This window comes from Podarcis tiliguerta (assembly GCF_965153285.1).
Source record: "Podarcis tiliguerta genome assembly, chromosome: 10".
Taxonomy (NCBI): domain Eukaryota; kingdom Metazoa; phylum Chordata; class Lepidosauria; order Squamata; family Lacertidae; genus Podarcis; species Podarcis tiliguerta.
Genome location: NC_139543.1, coordinates 11,763,957 through 11,787,208, shown reverse-complemented (window position 1 = coordinate 11,787,208; position 23,252 = coordinate 11,763,957). Strand labels below are relative to the sequence as shown.

Sequence of the window (23,252 nt, the reverse complement as noted above, 5' to 3'; positions counted from 1 at the left end):
TACAGACTCCGCCGGCGGCAGTGGGAGGCCCCAGTAGCTAAAGTGGTACTTCAGGTAAAGAACAGTTTCAGGTTAAGAATGGACCTCCAGTATGAATTAAGTTCTTAACCTGAGGTACCACTGTACATAGTTAATTAAAGGGAGCTGAAAAGACTCCTCCAACCAGCTACTATTTTAGCAGGTTACCAGGGAGCAGGGGAAAGACTTGTGGATTTCATCAAAAGCCTCCCTACCTCCCAACCCCATTTAAGCACAGGCAACATGCTTCTCAGCTGACAGGAATGCATTGGGAAAGCTGGGAAATAGTAGCCAACAGGAAAGCCAGTTAGCTGAGGACTGTATCCTTTTCAAAATGCAGGTGGAGAATGGAACAGGTGCTTCATTCAAACTCACTCCAGGATGAAAACAAGCATGTAAGAGTTTGAGTCTTTTATCCAAATATGCTACCTTCCTATCTTCAGTGAGTTTAAGGAACTTTCATAGCTGTTACACACATTCTAAAATGGGGGCATCCCTGAATAATTCCACAGCAAAATTCTTTGTGAACAGGTAGAACAGCCTTTGTATGTTGTTGATGAATTCTGCGCCACACTTTAGAACTAGCTTGCAATGCGAAAAGATATCAAGGTAGTCTCGACTTGGTTTATGACACAAAATAAAGCAACAGGTGTTCCAAACCAGAGAAAGAGAGTATATGTCATTGAAGGGGTCAAAGGGTTATAGGCTTGCTTTTTAGAAAATGTTGTCTACTTCCACTCCTTCATGTTAGACCATCTTTGTACAAATAAAATGTTTTACTGTATCTTAGCCTCTCCTAACTCCATGGGAAACATATGGTCTCCTACTGAGCAACATTCCCTCTTTTGCAATCTGGAAGAACTCGAAGTATAATTAGAATTTCAGCATAGCATTATTGTGTGTTATGGCATTAAAAGTGACAGGTCACTACCAATAACAGGAAATAGGATGTTTGTTATTCTCTTCTAAACATCTGTTGCATAAAATATAATTTGCTTGGTTGTACACGCTGTATCTCCTATGAGTCAATTAAGTATTATTTTGAATGCAAATGAATCCATTGGTTTCTAAAACCTGAATATTGCCTAAAAATAATTGTTCTAAACATTTCCTACCGATTCCTTGAATATCAAGAGAAGAGCAGTTTAGTAACCCGTTATGAGAGTGGAAAGATTAGAGAAGGAACCATAGTGTCTCTGATCACCAAGAAGAATATTAAAGAAAGCAGTTAATATGTTGTTAAAGGAACTTGGATGTCTAAGAACATATGTTGTTTTACTTAATTTTTATCAACTTAAAAGTAAAAATGCCTATACGCTTTCAGTTGGGTTTAACATGCCATCTGGTTTAATCATTCCTTAGGTACGATGCTATAAAGTTAATAGCAATGATGTTGCTAAGCCATGAGGATGAATGTTTCTATTGCAATATTCAATGAAGGCTATTACTTCTAAACCCATTGACTCTGGGATCAGCGTAACAACCTTCTGTGTCTGTGTCCCATTGCTGCTGTTGCTTAGTAGATGCTGCCTCTGAACTGTCACCTTTAAAAACTTCATTCTCTTTACAAGTGAATGTTTTGAAATTTCAATATGTAATGTAGCAGTTTTAAACTAGAAGCCAGCAATGCAAGTGGTCTGCAGTCGACTGACAGATTCTGCCATTTGTTCCCCTGCTGCAAGCCTATGAGATGGAATGAATTATGAATGTTTAATAAAATTGTGAGTTTTTAATATGAAGCAAAAAAGCTAAACATTTATAGAGCAAAATTTGACTTGATCACTTAGCTATTAACTGTAGATGTCACCAACCACAGAGGACTGGGGGCGGTGGGGGCCATCTCAAAGTAGCTCTCTTATTACAAAAGAATTTCAGAGACTGGAAAGAGAAGTTGCTGAATTGCAACTTATTACCAAACTTAAAACCATGGAGAGACCTGGTCTGAATAGAGACATTGGATTCTTATCTCATTATACATGATAAAGCTCTTTTTAGTCAGCTCACTCCTTGCTTTTTCCTGTAAGACCAATTGCAGTTGTTAACAGTCATCAACAGGTTTACCACACCTATCAGTCAATCACCCATTCCCACCACCCTTCTGAGTAATACCCCTCCCCACCCTCTCACTATATATAAGGGTCTGGTGACTTCTGTTTCAGTGTATCTGAAGAAGTGTGCATGCACACGAAAGCTCATACCAATAACAAACTTAGTTGGTCTCCAAGGTGCTACTGGAAGGAATTTTTTTATTTTATTTATTTTGTTTTGTTTCTGTATATGCATGTTAGTGCGAATCACTTGGCTGGATAACAGCACGGCAAAATTCAAAGGACGGTTGTGTTTTGATTCGTGTGTTGATTCAAAAATATGTTAATTAGGTAGGTTCTCCTTTAAATGCGAACTGAAAGGTGAAATCAGAGCTTTTGTGTGTTGCATTTTGCACAGGGCTTAGTACTGCAGATACGATTGCAATATTCAGTGTATTGGATGGCAAGCACCTCTGCCCTGCAAACCACTTGTAATTAATTATTAGGTGTTTTGTATTTATTTCCTTTAATTCTCTGTGGCCAACTTTTAGACACGGCTTCATTTCTGAAATTTACAGAAGAAAGGCCTTGCTGATTTCCTTCCCATGGGAGGCTGGGAATGTTGCACACACCCCAACAACAAGGAGTGTAGCTGTGCCTTGTAAGCAGGAATATATTTACAAAAGCAAATGCAGATAGCTGAGAAACAAACAAACATGTGTTATGTGCCAGAGTGGTTGCTCGAGAGCGAACAGGCAAGACTCCCACTGTTATGTACTGAAGTTCTCATCCTGGGCCAGCAGGGGGAGACTGTAGATAGTTATGCAAAGAAGGGATCGAAAGTGGCGTTCAGTGATTGGATAGTTTTAGAAAGTTGTTACAGTAACATTGTACTGGAGCTCTATATAAGCAGGCTGACTGAACCCTTCAGTTCAGTTCTGTCCTGGCCTGTGAATAAACAAGAGCTGTTGAAGAATCACTGTGTCGTCTGATATATTCACCCACAACTTAACACCCACCGGTCTTTTCCAGGCTTTATTATCTCTACAAAAACATTTACAGTGCAGAGTGTCTCAAGTCCATGTCTACTCAGTCGCTACCAGAATCTGGGAGTGGGCGGTCCTTAAACTTTCCCCAGCATAACAGTCTTTTGACCCCCATCCTTCTCCCTTGTCTGCGCGTAAACCGGCTGCGCAGAGAGGGCGTTGGCAAAGGGGGACTTGCCTCTCCCCTGCTTTGCTCAGGCTCCGTGTTGTAGCTCTCCCAAGCATCTTCCGATCGCTGCATCCCTTCCCCGCTGGAGGTGGGGCTTCCCTCCTCGCCGGAGGAAGAGCTGCTTCGCATGATCTTCAGAGGCTCCCTGTAACCCAACTGCCCTTCCACCTCTCGCCTCTGAGCTGATGGCAGTTCCCTGACAACATGTTTGACTGTACACTAGTTCCAGAGCATTTGGACACACGCAAAATACCCCAGTAATGATTTGTAAGTGCTATGGTGTGGTGTAGTGGTTAAGAGCGGTAGTCTCGTAATCTGGGGAACCGGGTTCGCATCTCCGCTCCTCCACATGCAGCTGCTGGGTGACCTTGGGCCAGTCACACTTCTTTGAAGTCTCTCAGCCCCACTCACCTCACAGAGTGTTTGTTGTGGGGGAGGAAGGGAAAGGAGACTCCTTAAAGGGAGTGAAAGGCGGGATATCAAATCCAAACTCTTCTTCTTCTTCTTCTTCTTCTTCTTCTTCTTCTTCTTCTTCTTCTTCTTCTTCTTCTATATCTTGTCAATGCATTTTTTCCCCTCCCCCAAGGTTCTTCTTAGGTGTGGTTTTAGTCAGACTCATGTAATGCATGTCTTTATTCTGGGGGCGGATTATCTCGTCTTTAATCGTGGGGCTGGATGGTTTCCTCCACTTATCTCATCCTCCCAGCATTACATCTGTAGAATGAAAGAATCTTGGGTTGCTGACTAGGTAACACACTGCCTTCATCATCCGCACAATTAGCCACACTTCCCAAGCAGCAGCACAAAAAACCATACATCCCCAAAAATCACATCGAGCAATTTAGAACCTTGGGAAAGAAGAGAACATTTCTGATTAGCCCCAAGGTTGGTAGCAATTATGAGATGAACAATTACAAGATCGTGCATTGCAGAATTCAGAGAAAACTTGAATTTGTTCCCAACAATTCTATAGGCATTTTTCCTGCTAAATAACCAGAAGCTTTGTTTTTATAAATAGAAACAAGCAAAACTTGGATATTTACTAGGCAGTTATAATCCTAGTTTGACAGTATGAAAAGAAAAAGGTATAGAGGGTGAACCAAATGCTTTGAGCAGGGGTAACTGCTGTTGATAAAGGTAAAGGTAAAGGTACCCCTGCCCGTACGGGCCAGTCTTGACAGACTCTAGGGTTGTGCGCCCATCTCACTCAAAGAGGCCGGGGGCCAGTGCTGTCTGAAGACACTTCCGGGTCACGTGGCCAGCGTGACATCGCTGCTCTGGCGAGCCAGAGCCGCACACGGAAACGTCGTTTACCTTCCCGCTAGTAAGCGGTCCCTATTTATCTACTTGCACCTGGGAGTGCTTTCGAACTGCTAGGTTGGCAGGCGCTGGAGCCGAAGAGTGGGAGCGCACCCCGCCGCGGGGATTCGAACCGCTGACCTTTCGATCGGCAAGCCCTAGGGACTGAGGCTTTAACCCACAGCGCCACCCGTGTTCCGTTGATAATTTGCAGCTAAAATGTTGCCAGCAGCTACTGATTTTTTAAAAAAGAAAACAAACCTTAATTTCTGCAATATTTAGATATTTTAGTTATTAACCTGTATGTAAATGCATAGTTGGAATAAAAATAATCAAGACTGTTAAAGTGTTGTCTTCCCGATACTGAACGGTAGAAGATGAATTGAAAAGATGAGAACATTAAGATGCCAGGTTTGACAAACTCAGAAACAACTGATGACAATTGCAGCTTCACCTGAGAAATGAATCAGCCAGTACTGCTTGGCCCTTTAGCCTCTACAAAGATGCAGCCTACTTAGATTTAATATGGAAAGCAGAAGGGATACAGCACCTACTTAGCCAAACATTGGTGCTGACACAAACAGGGAGAAAACACACATTGTGCTTTGTATAGGAGATAGGAGATTGTCTCTGGACTAATTGCAATCAGGTGAAAATACATACTTGGGTATTTAAAAATGAAGTAAAAATGCAAACATATTGAAGATGAAGAAAGAGAAAAGAACCTGAGAAACAGACAGGATTGGGACCACAAACTCAAGATGGTAGCAGACAAGTAAGGAAAGACAGAGCTAAGAAGCCAGGCTGAAATCAAAGAGGTTGTAGCGAAGCAGAAACCAAGAGGGGATGGAGCAAAAACTGCAGTGGTTTTATAAATAAAAATGATGTCAAAACAGATGGATGGCTTAGATCCTGAGTAGGCAAACTAAGGCCCGGGGGCTGGATCTGGCCCAATCGCCTTCTAAATCCAGCCCACGGATGGTCCAGAAATCAGCATGTTTTTGCATGAGTAGAATGTGTCCTTTGATTTAAAATGCATTTCTAGGTTGTTTGTGGGGTCTGCCTGGTGTTTTTACATGAGTAGAAAGTGTGCTTTTATTTAAAATGCATCTCTGGGTTATTTGTGGGTCATAGGAGTTCATTCATTTCCCCAAAAAAATATAGTCCGGCCCCCCACAAGGTCTGAGGGACAGTGGACCGGCCCCCTGCTGAAAAAGTTTGCTGACCCCTGGCTTAGATGCACATGAGAACAACATTTTGGAAATGAAACCATTCCAGTCATTCAGTGCACACCCTCAACCCAAACAAATGGAATACCTTGGAACACCAACTTATGTTGTGGTCTGTTTTGATCAAAGATTGTTGTGCTGTGTGTGTGTGTGTGTGTGTGAGCGCGCACACACACACACACACACACAGTGGCAAGCTCACTGTGCCTTAGCACACAAGTGTCACTTTTGAAGCCTGTTAGTTACTGCCAACTAGGCTAAAGATTGTTATTCCTCCTCACTTCTCTCTATAATCTATAGCATGGACCTGTTAGTCAGACATGTGGTCAAATCCTGAACTATCAAAAAGTCAGTCAACTGCAGACTTCAGTATATTTTATTTAGTTGTTCAAGGTACAGCGAGTGAGAAACAGATAATAATTTACTGCCTTTTCTTTTAGCTAGTCATTACATTCAGTATAGATTCTGAGTTTCAGTATCTTAAAAAACAGAGACATCACCTTGCCGACAAAGGTCCGTATAGTTAAAGTTATGGTTTTCCCAGTAGTGATGTATGGAAGTGAGAGCTGGACCATAAAGAAGGCTGATCACCGAAGAATTGATGCTTTTGAATTATGGTGCTGGAGGAGCTCTTGAGAGTCCCATGGACTGGAAGATCAAACCTTTCCATTCTGAAGGAAATCAGCCCTGAGTGCTCACTGGAAGGACAGGTCCTGAGCTGAGGCTCCAATACTTTGGCCACCTCATGAGAATAGAAGACTCCCTGGAAAAGACCCTGATGTTGGGAAAGATGGAGAGCACAAGGAGAAGGGGACGACAGAGGACGAGATGGTTGGACAGTGTTCTCAAAGCTACCAGCATGAGTTTGACCAAACTGTGGGAGGCAGTGGAAGACAGGAGTGCCTGGCGTGCTCTGGTCCATGGAGTCATGAAGAGTCGGTCACGACTAAACGACTACAGTAAACAACAACAAAGTTACAAACAAAAACGTAACTTTCTTCTACATGCCAATGACATAAGTTTCATTCTGGGGGAAAAGTTTTTCCAGGCAGAAAGAAAGATTAACAACAAGCCTTAAGTATGTTCTGACCTATTCATTTTTCTGTTTTGGTCCTGGCACTGAGCTTCCTCGGGATTTCACAGATATGTATGGTAGTGATACTTAGCCCATTGATTTAGCTGTGGAAATAATTTTAAACAGTATAAACTGGAGGAGGCATTTTCCCTCCTACTTGATCGGATCAAGCCAAGATTTACAAAAAGCTCAGACTACATGATTAAGACAAAGTCCTTAGCAGGTTTAGCAAAAAAGACGGTTGAGGCTTTGAATTCAACTACAACATAAGATTAGTTTTCAAAACTTAACAGTCTGAACATGCATAGCAGTGGTACATAAAATGAAATAGGGTCTACAATAAGCTCAGGACACCATAACCTAAATAATCATAGTAGCACATAGAGGTAATAGGATACCATGGTGAAATTCAATTTCCAGATTAAATGCACTCTTAAATTGAATGTAATATTATCCTTTATAAGTTTTTTAGTTAGGCAAACACTCTAGGCTGGTTTAGACATAATCCCCGGTGCTCTGATGATGAGCCTGCAAGGACCCCAAGGTTCATGTATTCACAATTTGCTCCTCCTCATCCAGGCTTGAGGCAAAGCATAGCTTGCTGTTTCACCCACAAGAAACTGCTTTGCAGAAGACAATGAAAGGGGAAGAGGAAGAGGAAGAGGAAGAGGAAGAGGAGGAGTTTGGATTTGATATCCCGCTTTATCACTACCCTAAGGAGTCTCAAAGCAGCTAACAATCTCCTTTCCCTTCCTGCCCCACAACAAACACTCTGTGAGGTGAGTGAGGCTGAGAGACTTCAGAGAAGTGTGACTAGCCCAAGGTCACCCAGCAGCTGCATGTGGACGAGTGGGGAATGGAACCCAGCTCACCAGATTACAAGTCAACTGCTCTTAACCAGTACACCAGGAGTGTGTAATCCTAAGTTTGAGGAGAACATCAGTAGTAGAGTATCTGGCTTGCATGCAGAAAGTCCCAGATACAACCTCTAGCATGTCCAGGTAAGACTGTGGAAAACACTTGTCTGCAGCCCTGGAGAACAGCTGCCAGTCTCTGTGCTGGGTGGACCAATGGCCTGACTTCCTATGTAGTAGGTTCAGTCTACATTTGACCCAACCCTCACTTAGCCACTCAAAAAAAAAAAAAAAATTTAAAATAAGCGTCATCAACCAAGCTGTTGCTCCTGTATACTTCCAAGTGATTTTTATAAAATTAATATTAATTGGTACATACACATCTTGCAATAGGATAGTGAGGAATGTCATAAATATAGATAAGAGAAAAGGAATAAAGAGGTATCTCTAAACATGCACACACACACACACACACACACACGGTGGCATTCTTAGACTTTGGAGCATCAGTTTCCATGGAAGCAAGAATGATCATATAATGAACTAAATTGTCAGTCCTAGGTATTTGGCTCAATATAAATGGGGGTGGAAATGATTAATTCATATATAGTGTCATTCATGCACACACAACCTCAAATGCCATCTGGTATGACTGCTTCGTTTCTCATCACAACCCTAAATAGAAACAGAAATACTATGGCTGGCTATATAATTTTTCCTCTTATGTGTCATGAAGACGTTATTTATAGGCTTATAATAAATATAGCAAAGTTTTAAAAGAGTACTACAACATGTCACGAGTCTTATCTTAAAAAAAAAAATCATTTTCTCTACTATCATCAGTGTTTACACACACACACACACACACACCAATATTATAAAGGTGAGATGAACATATATCACTTGATCTTTCTTCACAGGACTACTGAGGTGGCAGTTGAATGTGTGAGCTAAAATGCTCTAAGAAAGCACTGAACTGGACACATGGAATGAAATTAAAGTTATAACTTTGGTGTTATAAATTGCACATCTGAATGAGGCATCTCAGATTCAGAAATAGCTCATTCAAATTCTGAAACGGCTCATTCATTCTTGACACTGTCTACATCAAATAATGACCATACATTGTGAACCATTCCTTAATTCCCATTAGCAATGAAATTCGACACAAAATAGAAATATACAAGGTAAGATGTATAGTGACAGTGCAATGTAAGGTCAGTTCACAAAAAAAATAAATGTTTAACTATTATTCAGTGCTGTAGAACAAGTCCTATTCTCATGCAAGGGCAGTCTGGAAAATGGTAACGGTACAGTTATCCAGAGACACCAACATACAATCTTCTAGAACAGAAATAGAAAACCCAAGCCCTATAATTTTATACAGGCTACTGCTCAGCTGAAAAGCCCTTGTTTGGAAGGTGCAAAGTTGGAGGCATTTCAGTGATTGAAGAGCCTGAACAGAGGTGAAGGCAAGTTTACTTGCAGCAATTGTATTCCCAGCAGCTGTTTGGTGGCATTCTTTTTAAAGCACAAAGGATTCCAAAACAAGAGTGGGGGGTAGATTCTCATTTTGATTTGTCTCCATTTTTTATGCTGCATGGAGCACTTCTGAAGCCAAATTGGAGCGAAGGCAAGGCTTCCTAAACCTACTCTAGGTAGGGCAGAAACAATGGGACCAGGAAACAAACGGAAGCAAAAAATGATGAGCAGGATAGATGGTTTTGCAAGAAATTATCCTCCCACAGAAACTCTGCTTATAGGCAGATGTTCTAAAAAGTATTTCTAATGCCACCACTTCTCTTTTTTAAAAAATAAATAAATTCATTTTTATTAAATTTTCCACTTTAACAATCCAATCAAATCACATGAAATATTCCAAATTATAAATATACAGTGGTACCTCGGGTTACATATGCTTCAGGTTACATACGCTTCAGGTTACAGACTCTGCTAACCCAGAAATAGTGATTCAGGTTAGAACTTTGCTTCAGGATAAGAACAGAAATTGGGCTCTGGTGGCACGTTAGCAGCAGGAGGCCCCATTAGCTAGAGTGGTGCTCCAGGTTAAGAACAGTTTCAGGTTAAGCACGGACCTCCGGAACGAATTAAGTACTTAACCCGAGGTACCACTGTACATATAAAATAATCTGAATATTCTGCCAAATTATAAAAATTTAATAGGACTTCCCATGCTTCAAGTTCGGAGGGTTCTGATCATCTCATACTTCTACTGCTTTTCATAGTCACTTCCGATGGTTCCTCTAATTCTTTCTGTTGTTAACCTTCCTTCTTTCACAGCCTCTGAGTTGTTCCCACAAGCGAGTTAAAACAAGCAATGATGTGTTTCTGTGTGGATTTTATGCCTATGATTCCCCCTAATGCCACCATTTCTCAGTGGCCAGTCCGTCCCTGACACCGGGAAACCTTCCTTCTTTAGCCATGTGTGCAAGAACAGTTTTGGTAACTGAGGGGTAAAGAACAAACATTGTGCACCTGTTTAAAGATAATGCCTCTCCGCTACTGAAGACTGGATGGGTGAGAACTGAAGGCATGTGCAAAAGGAATTCTTCAAATTAAGCTTTGGTTATCATACTATACATTAACACATAATCAACTGCTTCTCCCTTTCTCCCCAGAATATTTTGAATGTCAGTTTGGATGCCGTGCCTGACAGGTGGCATTTTGCAGAGGTCATTAATTTTAAAGTACCTTTTCTAATTCAAAAGTATGCCCTCTTTTTATTTTTATTTTTAAAAAGAGCAGCTGGGATGTCTCATAAAAGATATGGGCATTTTTATGATTTGCTTTTCTAATATGATAAAATGATCATCATCATAATATCTATAATAAGCTTGACTGAGAAAAAGACTGAAAAGGAAAAACTGGTGTGTTCAGGCAGGGAAGAAAGAGAGAGAGAGAGAATAAAAATATGGATATGTATATAGCAAAAGTATTGTAATAGGGTTCCCCTGTAGAAAGGTAGTGGCACAGAAGAAGGCAAAAATGTTACAAAATAAATAAATAAAGATTTATGTGTCCAATATTTTATTCCTAGAGCACTTTCTTGTATTTGGCATAAGACAACGGTGACCTTGTATCAAGAAAGCCTTTCAACAAACTACACAAAGGACACTAGTAGTTTCAAGGCAGCTTATTGGAAACGGCAAATGTTCACATTTCATTATATACTATGTCAGTGCTATGCCTTCCCCACACCTTTTTCAAAACTGAGCCTTGCTTAAATCTAACAAGATATAAAAGTATCCCTTTGCCGTTTATACTGTTCCCCAAAGCAACATCTCAGTGGCATGGGAACGAGTGCTGCAGACCCCTTTCCAATGCCAATCTGGCAATATTATACATCTAAGAGCATTGCGTGTTGAAGTCCCCAAGCCACCCCAAATAAACACACAATTCACTCAGAATTTTTGTTTAAGGTTTTTGGCATAATTTTGGCCACAACTCTATTCAAATACAAAAAATGTGAGTGGTTGCTTAGGCATTGGTTGCGACTACCCTGACCCCGGATGGGGACAGACTGACATTTCGCACGACTGCGAAAGTCAGAAAAGGGAAAAACATTTGGGGGATAGCGACGGAGCAGGGAACCTGCCCTCAGCCCTCCCCAAATGCAACCAGGAGCTCCTGCATGGCCCTAGCCCCTTGACAGATTCGGACAAAAGCAATGGCGAGCCTCTGTATTCCTTTAATGGAATACCCTTGCAGCAGCAGCAATTAGAGGGGCAGGCACAGCCAATCCATGCCCCTCCACCAACCAAATCAAAAAACCAATGCCTAACCACAACCTTATAAGTTGTGACGATTTGCTACGCAGTAGGCAAAAACCAAATGGCCCCAGCCAATCAGCCAAATGGACAAAATTCCTACCGGGCCCCTGCCCCAAGAGCAGACGACCCCATGACAGGCATAGCAAGGTCAAAGCGAACAACCCTAAATATAGGGAGGGAGGGTGGGCAATCCGATGCACGCAGTGAAAAGAGGAAGCTCAAAGCTGAGTGTAGGCATTTTAAAGCTTCAGGCTGTCAATCATAAAATGGCAAAATTAACATCTCCCCAACAACAAGGGAAGCCCAATCACAACAGTGGCCAACTACTTATTTTGCCCACCCAGCAACAGTGGGGTGACTTGTCAGCCCCACCATTATTTCCCTTAACAGAAAGCTGGGAGGCCTCTTCTGGACTGGAATCATGGTACAGGAAAGCTACTGTTTGCCCCAGAGGTGATACAGATGAATCACAAAATAATGGCATGCCTCAGCAATGTTTTGTACTTCCCAGAAGTGAAGTAGGATCTCTATATGGCAGCACAACTGAAAGGAGGGACAGCTTTGTGGCTGCTCAGCAACCCAGACATCATGCCAGGTTGAGATGATGGGGAAGGGAGAATGAACAACAGAGAGGGTGCAGAAGAAGAGCTCCATTGTGATGGGCAAGCCTAGATTGTAATCAGAGGGAATTCTTTTACTGGCACTCTCAAATCCCAATGCTTTGGCAGGGGCAGCTTTCAAGAGCAAAATTTGAAATATGCCTTAAGAGATATGCTAGGATGGGGACGGGGGAGAAGAAGACCTCATTTGCAACTCACAGGTCTAGCTTGCAAAGAGGGAATTGTTTTACTTGAGATAACAAATTCCTTGCAGATTTTCCATGGGAATACGGATAACCACCTTGAGAACAGGATGCTGAACTACATGGGCTCTGGCAGGGCTCTTGCATTCTTTTACAACTTTCCACCCCAAAATCAATGCTAAAGTTTTTCTGGTATAAAAGCCCCTGGAGTGATTTATCTGGAATTTGCCTGGTTTCTTACCCATAGGCACCCCTGTGGTGCCTGCAGTTTTGGACCAAGTAATCTACAAAAGAATGTGGGAGGTAAGGTAACTCCATTTTTAAGGTAAAAAGGTAAAGGGACCCCTGACCATTAGGTCCCGTCGTGGCCGACTCTGGGGTTGCGGCGCTCATCTTGCTTTATTGGCCGAGGGAACCGGCGTACAGCTTTCAGGTCATGTGGCCAGCATGACTAAGCCAGAGCAGCGCACGGAAATGCCATTTACCTTCCCACCGGAGCGGTACCTATTTATCTACTTGCACTTTGACATGCTTTCAAACTGCTAGGTTGGCAGGAGCAGGGACTGAGCAACGGGAGCTCACCCCATAGCAGGGATTCGAATCACTAACCTTCCGACCGGCATGCCCTAGGCTCAGTGGTTTAGACCACAGCGCCACTTTCTTACTACAGTCTAAATGTAGGCAAATAAACTATTACATGCACTTTGACATGCTTTCAAACTGCTAGGTTGGCAGGAGCAAGGACCAAGCAACAGGAGCTCACCCCATCACGGGGATTCGAACCGCCGACCTTCTAATCGGCAAGTCCTAGGCTTTGTGGTTTAACCCACAGCACCACCCATGTCCCAACTCCATTTTTATCCAGTCCCAAATTGCAACAGATTCTAAAAAAGGTGATACTTGTTTCAGTCACAAGCAAGATATGGTCTCTGACTTGCTCCATAGAATTGTAGTGTTGGAAGGGACCTTGACGATCATCTAGCCTAACTTCCATATGGAGCCATCAGGGATTGAACCTGCAACCTTGGTGTTCTCAGCACCACACTCTAACCAACTAAACTTTCCAGGCTCCAATATGTTTCCAGGTCTTGCGAGAAGAAAGTGGAGATATGGAACATTTTGTTAACATTTGCCAAGCTTTTTGCTACTTTTCATTTTGAAAACTCCCCCCCCCCCCCACGAACCTTTTAAAACATTTGTTTGGAATGCTCCATTTAAGGCCAAACAATTAGATGCTTCTGTGTTCATTGCTCCCACACCACTCTGGTAATGTCTGCACCACTTAACTATTGTACAAAGGGAAATCTCACTCTACGGTCATTACCAGTTTTTATTTCCAGTGTTGCAACTGTAGGGTTGCTTGTATAAACAAGTATACTAGAGCTGTTTTATGTCTGATGCTGTCCAATTTAATTTCCCGTCCTGCATTTAAAAAAATAAATAAGATGAACTGGGTGTACCGAACTTTCATTCATGCTGCAAGAGGGAAAATAGATGCAGTTGGACATACAATCTGCACTAAGACTTCAGCTGATAGCAATGAAATGGCAGTGAGTCTGAGTTTCAGCTCTAAAAAGGTTCAAAATCTCTATGGTGAAGGAGCTTCTGTGGGATAAAATTTGCAGCTTTATCACTGATCTTCACGTTCTGCATGGGGAATAAATAATGCAATGAACTACTGTATTGTTGCAGCAAGTGGGAAGCAGGAAACAGAAGCAGCTTTCCAAAAGTAGAAAATGCATGTGTGTACAGTTTTTTGGGGAAACTCCAGAAATGAAGATGCTCCGCAGAGTGTCCATAAATATGAAAACACTATAGAACAGCATAAAATTCCACGGAAATTGATGCTTCAGTTCCACAATTACTAGATGATCAGTGCTCAGAACTCCCATTGTTCTAGGCACATTTTTGACTGGGAATTTCCTTAGCGCAAACAGTTTCTGAACTCTGGGAGCAGTACTGTGCCTAAGATTTCAGATTAAAACTGCAGAAGGGAGGGAAGGGAGGACCTTTTTCTGCCTCCCCACTTCCAGCTACTCTCCAAAGACTGGAGAAGACATCTTCCTAAGAATATTAGGGGGATGGGCAAGGGAAGAACTAGACCATGTGAAAAATGAACATAATATTTTAGCTGCCATTCATTCATTCATTTTCAGCTTTGTATTCTTGTTATAAAAAAGCACGTCTAAACATTCTGTTGTTGTGCCCATAACCTAGGCTTAAGGTGCCATTTAACTCCTAGCTTTCATATCTCAGTTTCTAATACTGTAGATGATTAGTACTTTCTGTTGTCTGATGAAAATAGGATGGGTACATTGGGGTGATGATGGAAGGAAGGAATTTCCCACCCCCATGCTATGATGTGTTTAAAGAGCATCATGTTTTAAGTTCTATGCATGATGTCTGCCTCCACATGGCTGCCTGTGTGTAGCACCAGCATCCTGAACTTCATGCAAGCTGCAGAAACTACGCTGCGGAAGTTGTAAGAACTAGTGCAGGGGCAATTAAAACTAATTATATGCAGCAATTTTATGGTGAATATCATAGAACGAATGAATGACTTTACTTTATTCAGTCACAGACCAGCATAAGCAAAACATCTAAATAAACAGCATAACAGTATGAATCTAAGCGAATAATTATTAAATAAATGGGAGCAAAAACCAACCTTATATTAAAACATATACATAGAATACTTGATTAAGCATAAATAATGGGTGAGTAAAAACTAATAAGAAGAATTTAAAAAGACCAGTTAAAACAGCTATATGGGGCGGAGCTTCAGTGATACAGATCTAACAATATGGGCTTTCATTTTAGGACTGATTTGTAGCATAGACCATCCTTCAACAAGTATCTATCATGGTAGATGAATATTATAGCATTCTAAAGATAGTTACATACAGGTCTTGTCTCCTGGAGCATTGCTGTTGTTCTCATGCAGAAAATTTATTTGCTAGATAGGACTTAAAAACCTATCAGCAACGTAACTGTAAATTAAGTAGTTTATATTATTTGACTATATAGTTCAACGTCAATTATCTAGGCTAATAGGAAATATTGGCAATGTAGATATGTTTTACTTACAAACATGTACTTTATCACACTATTAACATATCTGATCTGTTGCACCACAAGCCCAAATTAAGTATTTCTCTCCAGCCACTACAATTTAATGAACTTGTAGAATTACCGTAGATTATTTTAAGAGGGCAGTTGCCAATCACCTTGCAATCTGTTGCTGGAGCTACACAAGATCTACATTAATATGTTTATAATTTCAATTTATATTCTGCTTTTCTATGCATGGCACTCAAGGCCGTTAACAATACAGTAAAAATGCAGCCAATGCAGGATGTATAGAAACTTGAGCATAAGAAGCAGGTAGGTCTACTCAGAACAATAATCGTCATCATATAAAATATCAGTTGATTAAAATATGCTGAGCAATAAATGAGGCAAATTAAACCAACTGTCAAAAGCCTTCTCTAAATAAAAATAGTTTATTTGTTCTCTAAATAAAAATTGCTTTTCTGTTGGCAGAAACAAAACAAAGAGAGCTAAACAAATCTCCATATGGAAAAAGAGACACAAAAGCAAGGGTACAGCCACTGATGAAATCCTCTCATTCCACAACTCAAGATATAGTAGGACAGAAGAAAAAGCCCCTTTGGAAGATCTCCATACTCAGATGGGAGAAGATGGTCTTTAAAGTACCCTGGTCCCAAGCTGCTTAAGCTTTCCTATGTTAAGGCGCTTTAAATTGTGCCCTAAAATGATTCAGTAGCCAGTGAACAGCATGTTCCCTATAACTGTTCCTGGTCAACAATCAGGCTGTAGAAGCTGAAGTTTCCAAACAGTGCTTCAAAGGTAGTTCAACACAAAGCACATTGCAGAAGCCCAGACAAGATGCAATTACAACATATGTTAATCATGGCAAGATCAGACATATTTAAGAGTCTGATACGCTACTCAACACATTAACAGAGTAGGGTTTTGAGTGCATTGTTTTGCTTTTTGAAAATGAAATATTACAGGATCTTTCACAAGCAAGCACATTTTAAAATATTTTATCACAGTTATTTTTTCCCTAGTTTCTGCCACTGCCTCCCACCTAGAGCTGCCTTAACTCTGGATCTTTTTCCCTCCAGAGGAAATGCCTGACAAAGCTTTATCACTATAGCAACTAACCTAATTGGTCTAGTACAGGTCTCTGCTTCAGCCATTGGGTGGAGCCACTATCCTTAACTATAAGCCAAAAATTTAAGGGGGTGGGAGAAGAGAAACGATAAGATTATCATCTTAGGGCATACAAGTAACAGCTATCATGTCAATAAATTAAACAATAAATAGCATTATAATCAGTGATGTGTTGATCTAAATGCTTTTTGTAACACTTTTTACAAGCTAAATTTATCTGCTTCACTTCTTCATTAAAAATACCCAGAATAGGAACATACATTAATAAAGGAAAAAAGAGAAAGGAATAAGAGAAGCAACACTTTGAATTATGCTGAAAGGTTGCTTCAATCTTTTACTTATCCATCATATGAAGTCTGTATTTTGGGTAATTTGCTGTAATTTAACTGCCTGTGTACTTTGGACTAAAGCTGCCCAGTTTAAAATGCATTGATGTGTTTATATTAATGAACATAACATTAAGGATGCTGCAAATGTTCATATTGTTTACACTTCTTCATTACAGGCATCACAAAAGTAATAACCAATGACTAATTCTTAAATGATTTGAATAAGAGACATTTAAGACAAACTGCCTCTGTTTCACTTCTTGAGGGGAATCTTCAAACATGTATACTATTATAGTGACGGGGCTTTATTGAAGTTACATTAGCACACCTTTCCCCTACTTATACTTTTACAGAGCAATCGTCATTCATGTTTACATAGAAAGAAGTAGCTTGCTCCTAAGCAGATATGCACAGGATTATTATTATTATTATTATTATTATTATTCCTGGATAAAGACAAGCTCAAAATGTACTTCAAACACTGTAGCAGTCAGGTGATATGCAAATTATGCTTCAACATTCCAAAGTTGTGCATTCAAGTCAGTGAAGAATATAAGTGGCAGACTGTTGCAATGCTACATATTTTAGACTGCTTGGAGTTGAACGGCACAATATATATACTGTGTGTTGACTAAGGTAGGTTTTGTTTGCAAATAAGTTATTCAGGAATTGTTCCTTTACAAAAACAAATGAGATTGCATCTGTAGTTTATACCTATGTGCTGAGAAAAGACATGAAGACATGAAAAAATGACATGTTATTGTTACACATTTTAAGGGAAGAAAACTCATAATATCTAGATCAAATCTCTAGGAAATATCTCTCTCACAGTTATTGAAGTTTTTCCTTCTGTTGGTGCAGGAAAACATTGTGGTCAATGGTCTTTAGAAATACCATGTCTATATACTGCATCCCCCCCCCCCCTTCTTACCATGCTTCTCTAACGTATGTTTAGCACAATATTTAAACAGTGTAATTTAAAGTGCTGCAGAGTACTCTTTGCAGATTCCAATATACTTATTGGTCCCCAAGGACACTTGAGCTACAATCCTATAAACTCTAGGTATGAAGTAAGTCCCAATGAAAATCCAGGAAAACACACAGGAAATCATGTCACTGAATGCTTACAAATGGAAATATTTTTTTAAAAGAACTTGAAAGCCTAGGGGGGAAATCAGCATACTGAATGAACATTATGGTTTTAAAACATGAAATGTCAAGTGCTACTAGAATGTTTGGAAATTAGGACGAGTCTGTTTTATAGAGCCAATGACAGAAGATTCCAACTGTAATGGAATTCATCACAAAGAGACGAAGCATCACAGCTCACTTCAGTTTCCTTACAGCACTGGATGACGTATCCCACAAAAGGTTCAGGAAGAGAGAGTGCACAAAATAAAAAGTGTATGGGGTACAACAGACACACTTCTGAAAGTCAACACTATTTCTATTCCCCATAACCTAAGCGTAGGCTGCAACATGACTTTTGTACTCTGTGTTGTACTTCAACCTAAGAATTATTCCATGAAAGGATCTCAGTAACATACTGTACCGAATGAGTTGTTCAACCACCATGGATTAAAAATACTGTAAAAGCTAATATTGGGGGGGGGGGGGGAGGCGGATATAAGGAAGACCAACAGAGCAATCCTATTCCTACCTTCTCAAAAATAAGTCCTATTAAGTTCCACAGTACTTACTTACTTACAGGTAAGTGTATAGGATTAAAGCCTTAGAATGACACAAATGCTCAACTGCATCATTTTCTGAGACACCAAAGGAAACTGCATTTCAAATCAATTTCAATTCAGATCAAATACAGCCTCCCCCCTTCAGCCATACCAAATATTTGTACAAAAACTGTCACTGGTCAGAACTGTAAGCTTTACAGTGTATGACAATAGCCTTAGATTGGCCTCTATAAATGAAGCACTTCTTATCTATCAACAATGCACAACCCTTCACTTACAGATACTCAGCTCCTAGTTTTAAGAAGTCTGAAGCACTAGCATATATTTAGAACACTGGTAACAGTCTTTCCAGAATGAGGCTAAGGACATTCTAGTTTTGTCCTATTGCAGTTTTACAGCCAGATAATTCCGTTGCTATGTGTTGAGCCATAAATGATGCTAGTGGTACCAGGACATCTGTCACAAGAGCAAGTGAAACTCAGCACAGGTATCGATCTACAATGAAGCACAGGTGGGGGGCTGGACCAAGACAGGTGAAAGGAAAACAGGCTTGCAGTTACAGGAGTAAACAAAGGACCATCTAGGCAAGAATTCTGCTGGTGTGCTCACATCCTCCAATAGGAAACACAGGCTTTCCACATTCCTTATTACTAGCATTAAAGTGTTTCGAAGAGAAGGAAGATAATTTTGCAGAGTTTCCTCTATGTGGGATGGACTGCTTGGCACCATAGTTTAATATTAGCACATTGTGTGTGTTTTGACAACTTGGCCTCTCAAGCATAATGTTATCCCCACCTCCCAAAGAAGAAGAAAAAACCCACCAACCGCCCAAGCCAAAAAGGAAGTGGATTTGCCATCTGGCTGCGGCTGTTACTTACTGCAGTAGGCGATGAGGAGGCCAACCAAGATCATAATTGCCCAGAAAGTTGAGGACGCGCTTGGCAAAGCATTGGCATCTTTCCTGCTGCTTCTCCTGGGAGATGGAGCCATTGAAGCCACTGCGTCCCCCAGTGCAGGAAAAAAGCCCAAAACAAATACAAAACAAGGAGGGCAGGGCGGGTCAGGTGAGTCTCACCACCAGCCAGCTCTCCCTCCGAGTGACCGCCTTTCGCCACGTGTAATCCCAAAGAGAGACATCTTCCAGGCTGATCTCGGGTTCAGCATCCACAAGCAGCGAAGAGCATCTTCAGCCCAGCGAAGCCATGGCACATTTTTTTACCTCTTTCTCCGATTCATTGGGAAGCGAGGAAGCGGGGGGTGGAAACACTGCAACTTTCCTCCTTCTCTTTCGAAGGGGCGAGCACTGGTTTCGCGGGAAGGGCAAAGTTATTTCGCTTCGGTGTCCAAAATCACCATCTTCTCATTATTTTTATTATTCTTCCCTTTACGGAGAATCCAGAGAGGCTCGAGCAGAACAGATCGGCGAGGCGACTCCCCTGTGCGCCGGGGATGCCTCGCGGTCCAGCCTCCCCGTCTTCGCGAGTCCTGCGACGGGGGAACGGGACCCACGCCGACACGCAAACGACCGCCTCGAACACATTCACACGCGCGCGCGCGCAAACCAGCCAGCCAGCGGCGTCTCCCTACGCCAAGACCGGGGGAGAGACGTCGTAACTCCACGAGGCGAAGAGAAGAAGCGGGCGCATCCTTCCTGCGAACCTGGCGGGAGAAGATGCCGGCGGAGCTGCTCGGAACCCCTCCGGACGGTATTCTCCGAGGGCCCTCCGCGTTCCCTCGCCGCCTCCCTTCGGCACTTGTAGAGTCGTCAGCCTCCTCGCGGACCCCGGTGGCGGCTGTGGTGGCCGCAGCTGTCCTCGGTGATGAGGAGGAGGAGGCGGGAAGCCGGCCGCGCCCACAGGTGCTGGCTCGCCCTCCGCAACAGACGACGCCGACGCGTATCCTCCCTCCCTCCCTCCCTCACCCTTTTGGGTCAAGTCAGGGCGCGCGCGACGGAGCCCCCTGGCCGCCGCCTTCTCCCGGGCGCCTTGCCCTTCTTCGCTCTGTCTTCAATCCGCAGTGGGATAATTCCCGTCCTCCTACAGCTATCCGCTCCTTCTGCCCTCGTAGCTGGCAGCTCCGTCGACCGAGCGCTTGCCCGGCGGCGCCTCTTCCTCCTCTGCCACTGTTTTGCTTTATATATATATATAGTGAGGAGGGGGCTCCGAGGGCGAAGCCTGCGTCCCGTTCCCGCCCTCTTCTTCCCTCTCTCTCTCTGTGTTTCTTGTCTTTTCCCGCCCGCTTTGGCGACGGCTGGAGCGCGAGTGGGAGAGACGCCAAGCGCCGCGCGCGCGCGCTCCAAATTCGGACTTCACGCGGCTGCTTGTCGTCGGCTTCGTCTCTCGCGCTGCGTCCCCTCCTTCTCCTCCTCTCCCGGCTGCGGCTTTTTTGGCGGGGGTGGGCGCCTCAAAAGAATCACACCGCACGCGCGCCTGTGCGCGCGAACGGGGAAGCGGCCCCCTCTTCCCTCGAGGCCGAACTGCGCGCAAAGTTGAACGCGCCTTTGCAAAAGCGCGCGTCGCGACGCATTCGGTGCCGGAGCGCACGTTTTAAAGAACCTGTTTGTTGTTGTTTGAAAAAAAAAAGTCTGCTCGAACGCTGCCACTTTCTGCCTGCCGCAGAAAAAAAGGGGCTGCTGCTAGTGAAACAGAGCAGGGATCCGCCGAGCAGAGCAGTTTTCCCTCCTAGCACTGGAAGAGAGGGGCTGGTTAAGAGGGGAAGGGGTCCCCAAACGAAGTCCCTCGAACCAGCGGCCCCACTTCCCCTGTCGCTTACATACCCTCCCAACACTTCTCTGCTGAAAATAGAGACGTCCTGTTCCATGATAATGTGATTTATACCTCGCCCATTGAGTGGGCTGCCCCAGTATAGGAGGCTTCCTATACTGTATAAAAACATAATATAACATTAAAGATTTAATAACAACAACAACAACAACAACAACAATAACAACAACAACAAAGCCCCTTCCCTATACAAGGCAGACTTCAGATGTCTTCTGAAGGTTGTACAGTTCCTCAGTGGCGTAGCGTGGGGGGTGCAGGGGGGGCCGGCCGCACCAGGCGCAACATCTGGGGGTTAGGGTTAGGGGGCGCAAATCCACAGGTTAGGGGGCGCAAATTACTTGCCTTGCCCCGGGTGCTGACAACCCACGCTACGCCACTACAGTTACTTATCTCCTTTGCTTGGGGTTGCATAATGCCATACCCTCCTATGAAAGCAGGGACGTTCTACCATACCACCCAACATCTCTCCAATGAAAATAAGGGCAGCCTAAGGAAATGCGGGGCATTCTGGGATTAAATTGGAAACGGCTTCTGTAAACCGAGGACTGTCCCTAGAAAATAGGTACATTTGGAGGTACACTTTGGAACGTGCAAGCAAGAGAAGGCTCCTTCCTTCCTTCCTTCCTTCCTTCCTTCCTTTCTCTGGCTTGTCCTCTCTGGGCACAACCTGCAGGCTGGACTGGTCCTGTGCCCAGGAAGCCATGATGGTTGCAGGATTTGCCCATCTGGGAGTAAGAAAGGGAGAGAACAAATGTGGACTCCTCATGCTGTCTCACTTGCCACACTTGGGGTGTGGCAGGAAGAATTTGGTTCACACTTGGACTGAATCGCTTCCTGCTGTGATGCCCAGAGGGTGAAATCAAGTGGACCATTGAGATGATGAGGTGGCCAGCTCTTTGTGCCCCAGGATGCAGAAAGAGCAGAGAGGGCAAGTGGGTAGAGAAGAAGAAGAGGAGGAGGAGGAGGAGGAGTTTGGATTTGATATCCCACTTTATCACTACCCGAAGGAGTCTCAACGCGGCTAACAATCTCCTTTCCCTTCCTCCCCCACAACAAACACTCTGTGAGGTGAACGAGGCTGAGAGACTTCAGAGAAGTGTGACTGGCCCAAGGTCACCCAGCAGCTGCATGTGGAGGAGCAGGGAAGCGAACTCGGTTCACCAGATTATGAGTCTACCGCTCTTAACCACTACACCACACCGGTGACTGTCTTCACTCTCTTCCAAGGCAGCACCACAGGCCAGTTCCTCCCCACTGTGGTGGCGTGGTGAGCAAAAGGAGATAGGATAGAGCACTGCCTTCAGTTGCTTGCACACTTCTCCTCCTAGACAGTAGCAGAGAACAAAGCACTACAGGGGTGGGTGGCACAGCAGAGCCCTCCTGGGGAGTGAGCACCCACCCTCCACTCCTTCACAGCTCCTGCCGGAGGATAGAGGAAACAGGAGAAAACCAGAGAGTTTGACAGGACTTTAATTGTATGTGTGGATACAATTGGATACAACTTCAACCTTCAGGAAAGGATTCTTTGGTTAATGGAAAACAGAAAGATGGGTTAACACCACTGGGTCATGGGAAATTAATATAGAGATTTAATAGCCACCCAGTGGCTGGGGAAAACAGATGGGTGGGGTATAAATAATAACATTATTATTATTATTCATATTATTATTAATGGGCCAGAAACATGCTCAAGCCTTCAGTCCTATGTACATTTACTTGGAGCAAATTATGATCAACTCTGTAGAGCCTACATTGCAGAAAGCATGCACAATGTAGGCTTAAATTTAAGAGCAGCAATTGGTAATACATTTTTAAATAGAGTGGGGATGAGGCTAAGTCCTGTTGGAAAGGCCTGCCAGATCATAAACATTTTTTAAAAAAATATTTAGTTTTTTTCGGATTTTGAAATTTACAAACAATTATCAAACAACCCACACAG

At 42.9% G+C, this 23,252-nt stretch overlaps 1 protein-coding gene across 5 annotated transcripts in view; it reads right to left on the bottom strand.

Annotated features, from left to right (window-relative positions):
* Positions 1-20,956, bottom strand: part of TAFA5 (TAFA chemokine like family member 5) — a 338,814-nt gene extending 317,858 nt beyond the window's left edge. The window contains exon 1 of one of the 5 annotated variants that reach the window (XM_083400124.1): positions 19,409-20,956. In XM_083400124.1, coding sequence (XP_083256250.1) covers positions 19,409-19,520 — 112 coding nt within the window. In that variant the 5' untranslated portion in view covers positions 19,521-20,956. The remainder of the gene's footprint in view (positions 1-19,408) is intronic. The other 4 variants (XM_083400129.1, XM_083400127.1, XM_083400126.1 and 1 more) reach the window with 4 other exon arrangements.
* Between the last annotated feature and the right edge of the window lie 2,296 nt (positions 20,957-23,252).